At 35.8% G+C, this 6,120-nt stretch overlaps 1 protein-coding gene across 1 annotated transcript in view; it reads left to right on the plus strand.

The window, feature by feature from the left end:
* Window positions 1-1,047, plus strand: part of LOC111987139 (uncharacterized) — a 6,138-nt gene extending 5,091 nt beyond the window's left edge. Inside the window, exon 1 of the mRNA XM_024018845.2 lies at window positions 1-1,047. This exon is cut by the window's left edge and continues 5,091 nt beyond it. Coding sequence (XP_023874613.2) covers window positions 1-115 — 115 coding nt within the window. The 3' untranslated portion in view covers window positions 116-1,047.
* The last annotated feature ends 5,073 nt before the right edge of the window (window positions 1,048-6,120 follow it).

Consider the following 6,120-nt stretch of genomic DNA (forward strand, 5'->3'; position numbering starts at 1 on the left):
CTTGAAGGACAAGGCAGGGCATATATTCAGAGTTAACGGTCAGAGATTGAAGCACTATTATGGAGAACAAGTGGAGAGGAATTGTGCATTTATTCCTCTTGGAGATCCGAATTGATGAAGATTGAAAAGTCTGGCTGGAGACTATAAAACAAGCGCTTATGGGAGGCAGCCCATAAAACTTTCTTTTATTCTTTTATTTTTATTTTTTATTATTTATTTGAATAATTTGGATTTTGATGCAGGTTTATCTGGCATGAATAAAGAGCAGAAAATTATAAACTAATGTGGATTCACCATAAAACCAGGGAAGTTCCTTTCATTTCTTCAATCTGTCTCACTTTTGAATTACAATGAGGACATTGTTTGGTTTGAGTTTGGGGGTGTAAACTCCTATAGTCTTGAGTTGTTGGATTCTCTTATCAAGCATGTATTTGAGTATGATTGAATTCTCTATGACTCTGAAATTTGTGATTAAGGATGGTTTTGAGAAAAATTTTCAAAAAATTTGCTATTATGTCAGGCAGAGTTTTGTGGGTACTTTGATTTAAATCTTTGTCCTTGAAAATAATTGAGCACATAGTCAATTTTTCTTTACTCCATTTTGGCCTATGAAGAGAAGGAGTTGAATTAACTGGGTCAGGAAAGTTCAATCTTGCTTTGCTCTAGAATCCGTTGATGGATCCTTGAGGCGAAATCCTAGTTGACACCAAACATTAGAGAAAGGATCTAGGCAATTTTTTTGTCACAACCGAAAAGCTTTCCCAGCCGTCCTGATTATCACGCCATCATTGCATGGTGTATTCCCATAGTCAACCCCCTTGAGCCTTATTTTACATGAGCCTTTATTTGTTCTTTTAACTACATAAACCATTCCCATTCTAAGCCTGAAAAACCATGAATTTACCTTACATTTTGAGAAAATACTTTGGTGGAAATTTGCATTTAAAGAGAAAGTTAGTTCAAATTAAATTATCCACATTATGTTTGCTCTATTTGATCAAAGTGTGAAAAGAAAAGAAAGTGAAAGGCAAGAATCGAAAAAGGGTTAAAGTGGTTGAAAATTAGAAAAGGCTATGAGTATCAAGGTGGCTGAAAAAAAATTCTATAAAAAAAAAAAAAAAAAAAAAAGCACTCCACTTATTGAGTATAGCAACAATATTGTCATCAGTATGAGCATATTGTCAAGAAAGATCTATGGTATGAATCTTGTAGATATCTTTTTTATTGTTCTTTCTACCAAGTATTTTCCCAGTTTGCTTTGATTTTCCATATCCATTTCTTTCTTAGCCCTCACCCTGTGGCCTGTCATTACTACCTTGATTAAAGACCTTTTGATATCTAATTTTGGTGTTTGATTACATTAGTGGAGAGGATTTCTGAAAATTGGACTTATGGGGTTAAGTTTTGAGAGAATTCTTCTGATTTCAGTTGTTCTACTTTTATCTGAATTTGCTGGTGGAGTTAAATTGCCTATTTCACACACACACACACACACTCAAGGACTTAGCTTTAGGTTGAAGTAAATGCTTAACTCTTGCTTGACAAATTGCTAAATTTTTGATTGATTTTCCTGTTATCCTTGATGTTAAAAGAGTAAGTTACTAGTGATGAAATCTAAATTCAGATTATGGCTTGGTGAGTGATGATATTTCTCTATGGGGTCTAGCTGATAGTGTCTATAGTTGTCTTTTACTTTATTTTCTTTTTGTTTGAAGACAAACAAAGTTCTAAGTTTGGGGGTGTTTGATGACTTGCATAATTTGGCATAATTTATTACTTCTCAACTTTAAACTTTAGTCTAATTTTATTTATTTTTGTTGATTTTAGACTTTATTATTGTTATTTAAATTTTATTGCAGATTTGAAGGAAATAAAGATTTAATTAAATAAAAGAGATGTGAAGCAGCTAGAGAAAATATTGGGCTGAAAGGAGGACGTTTTTGGGCTGAAAAGAGCACCACGTCTAAAGCAGAAAAGAGGGCAACACGTCTGAGAAAAGAGGGGGCTGAACTGAAGAAATAAAAGGAGGCGCTGAAAAACTGAAAGAGGGCTGAAACAGAAGAGAGAAAGGGCTGAAACAGAAGAGAGAAAAGCTGAAACAGAAAAAAGGCTGAAGCAGAAAGTTTGGAGGCCCTGAAATAGAAAAGAAGAAAGCTGAAACAGAAAAGAAAGAGAGGACTGAAGCAGATTTTTGTATTCATTTTTTCTCTTTCAAATCTTCTCAGAATAATTATGGTGAATTCGTTTATGTTGAATTTAATTTTTAGTATGAACTAAATTTTCTTTATTCTAGGAAAACGATGTAATTTAGTTCCGAACTATGTTTGCTTTTCTATGTTAATTTGAATTAATTCTTTTCATGTTTGTCTGATTTATTCTGAGTTTATTGCTTCTAATTAACCGGCCATTAATTAGATGATTTTGATCTTGTGATTTGCTGTCGAAAGAGGGAATTATAGGATAGATCTTGAATATTTCGGCATAGGTAAATATAGAGATTGAAAGACTTGTATGAACCTGTGTAGTATTAAAATCATTGGTCTTAATGCTTTCTTGCTTTATTAAATTGCATACTCGTGTAAATTGATGAACAAGAATGTTTCCAATTGACTGTCGAAAGAGGCTTTTGGATGTTTATTGGAGATTGCTAACAAACAGAGAGAATTAAATTAAATTAACTAGATGAGTAAAGCATAGTGAGGGATTAGGTGAAATCGATTTCCTAGAAGTTTTCTTCCCATTAATTTGATCTTTGAACAACATATTTTTTTTCCTCTGCTTATTTTATTTTAAATTCCAATTACAACAACCTTAGTGACTTCTCTAGATAAAATCGAGATTAGCATAATTTTGGTATTTGTCAAAAGTAAGTTACCAATCCCTGAGGATGATATTCTTCTCATGACTTTACTATAAAACTACGATACTGTGCACTTGCAGTTTTGCACCGATCAGCTTTCACCCCTTCCCTAGATATGATATGGCCCAAATATTTAACCTCAACACACCCAAACACACATTTAGATTGCTTAGCATACAATTGATGAGACTACAGAATATCTAACACAATTTCCAAGTGAAAAAGGTGATCAGAAAAATTTGTACTGAAGACCAAAATATCATCAAAGAAGACCAGCACAAATTTTCTCAAATAAGGCCTAAAAATAGCATTCATGAGAGTCTGAAATGTTGAAGGAGCGCTTGTCAAGCCAAATGGCATCACAAGGAACTCATAATGACCGTCATGAGTCCTAAAGGTTGTTTTAGGAACATCCTCAGGTTTCATACAGATTTGATGATACCTTGACCTTAAATCCAACTTAGAGAAGATGGTGGAAGCTGCAAGTTCATCAAGCAACTCATCCACCACAGGAATTGAAAATTTATTCTTAATGGTGGCCTTGTTGAGTGCTCTATAATCAATGCACATCCTCCAACTTCCATCAGCCTTTCTAACAAGTAAAACAGGTGAGGAAAAAGGACTTTGGCTAGGCTGGATTGAACCAAGTTCTAGTAATTCATTTACAAGTTTCTTAATTTTTGAATTTTAGAAACAGGGTACCTGTAGGGTCTTTCACAAACTGGTGGTGTGCCATCTTTAAGGACAATTTGATGTTTATGCCCTCAGATTGGAGGTAATCCTGTAGGAAGAGAACTAAGCCAGCAAGTCTGATAGGGCAATAGGTAACAAGGGCTGAAAATTAGAACCAGCATTGTTGACAGTTGAAATATGGAGGACCAAGCCTTTCTTTTCAACACTAGAAAACAATTTATTTGCCTCTGAAAAGGTTGAAGGTGACATATGCAAGCCTTGCAAGAACACCTCTTTACCCAAATAACAAAATCTCATGGTCAAAAGCTTGAAATCCCATACAATTTCACCCAAGTACACAACCACTGAGTGCCAAGGACCACTGCACCCCCTCCCCCCCCCCACCCCCCCCCCCCCCCCCCCCCCCCCCAAATGCAACACATTGAAATCCACTACAAATTTATACCCTTGGATAATGTTTGGCACTCCATGACAAACCCCCAAAGTCTTGATAATGTTGCCATCATCCACCTTAACTTCTAAAATGTGAGAAGTATCTAATGATAAGTTTAGAGTATGCAGCTCAGCAGCATCCAAGAAATTGTGTGTGCTCCCAAAATCAATGAGAGACACCATCTCATGATTCTTGATCCTGCCCTTCACCTTTATAGTCTGAGCGGATGGCCCACCAAAGCATACAAAGTGATTTCAGCATGTGCACCTACACTGTTAACTAAATGCACATTCTTTTTAGGTCCCAACACCACCCCATCTTCCCCCATCTCTACTAATTGAGCACCAGAACTAGGCTCAACATCCACATCCAAACTCTCTAGTAAAAACAACTTTGCCCTTTCACACTTATGTCCTAAATGCCATTTCTCATCACAGTTATAACGCAAACCTTATTTTCTTCTCTCCTCCATTTGAGCATTAGTTAGCTTTTGCAATGGAAGCTTAACCTTTGAATCATTTTTGCCCTCCAACTTAGGTAATCCTAAGATAGAAGGTTTATTAATATTTGATATTGGTTTGAAAGACTTCCTATTACTTATTAAGTACTCTTCTTGAATCTTAGCTAACCAAAAGGCATCATTAAGGGACTTAGAAACTAACATCCTTACTGGTAATCCAATTTCATCTTTTAGAGCACTCAAAAAGCAACTCAGTTTGTGAGATTCAGACAACCCCTTGATTTTGTTAGAAAGAATTTTGAAGTTACCTTTATAAGATACCATAGTGGTAGTTTGCTTCAGCCTAGTGAGTGCTTCCATTGGATCATTATAGGCTAAGGTACCAAAACGAGTTTGCAAAGCTCTGATAAAGACCTCCCAGCTAGCAAAGCCACCTACTTGTTCAGCATCTTGAAACCAAATCAAAGCTTCCCCATCAAGGTGATAGGAAGCAATGATGACATTCTGATGTTCAGGTGTACTATGGTATGAGAATAACTAGTTGGTCTTATAGATCCAGTAAGTTGGATCTTCACCTTGGAACTGAGGGAATTCCAATTTCAAGTTCTTGATGGGACACACTGAAGAAGACTCTGAATTGTTGATATTTCCAATTTGAAGAGCTTGTGACCCATTAATGGGAGAATGAAGACGCTTCTCTTCATTTTCAGCTATTCTCTGCATAAACGAGTTGGGGGTTTGCAATTGTTTCTAAATTTCTTACAATGTTTGTTCATGGCAGTCTAGGACCTTAGACATCATTGTAATCATCTCAATATTCTGGGAATTAGATCTTGTTTCAGTCATGGTGGTAAATTGGGATTAACAAGGCTCTGATACCAATGTTAGGATTTAGGAAGTAAAGGGGATTTAATGGTAGATCACTTTGAGGGGATCTAGGCCTCCATGGACAGAGTATAAGAAGAAATGTAAATAATTAGAGAGAGAGAGAGAGAGAGATATTCAATCTGGTGTTATTACTCGATGAATGAATCTGTAACCACCCATACTCATCTTATCATCTTATACATCAAAGTCTCTAACTAACTAACCAACTCTATCCAATTGATAGTAACTAACTAATTGCCTTCAGTTATACAGTGAAATCTCACACGTAGCCACTTGCACACTTACATGCACAGCCTTGTAGCAATACACGCACACCCCTACATCAGTACATGCATACCCTTGCACTAATACACACACACACACACACACACACACACACACACACACACACACACACACACACTTGTACCCCAAATACACTTACACAATAAATGCCTAACATACAATCCTATGAGCGGATACCAACATCTAACCCCTGCTGGTGAGGGATCAACACTTATTCTCACATACAACCCTGTGAGTGGGCTTACACATATACCTGATCAATTCTAAAAACACTTATTTTGAGTGACATATCACAAAAGCAAAGTTTATATAAAATATAATAATTTTCTTAATGTTAACAATTATTCCAAATAAAAAGGCATATCAAATATCTCAATATTAAACTGAAACATAAATCAAAGGATGCTTGACTCTCTTAGGGAACGAATAGGAACTGAGGAGTTTATATAAATATTTTACAATTCTTAAGTAAATCTGAAAATTCAATTTGCTAAAAGAAAC

Source organism: Quercus suber, unplaced genomic scaffold (assembly GCF_002906115.3).
Source record: "Quercus suber isolate HL8 unplaced genomic scaffold, Cork oak 2.0 scaffold_82, whole genome shotgun sequence".
In the NCBI taxonomy this organism is placed as follows: Eukaryota; Viridiplantae; Streptophyta; class Magnoliopsida; order Fagales; family Fagaceae; genus Quercus; species Quercus suber.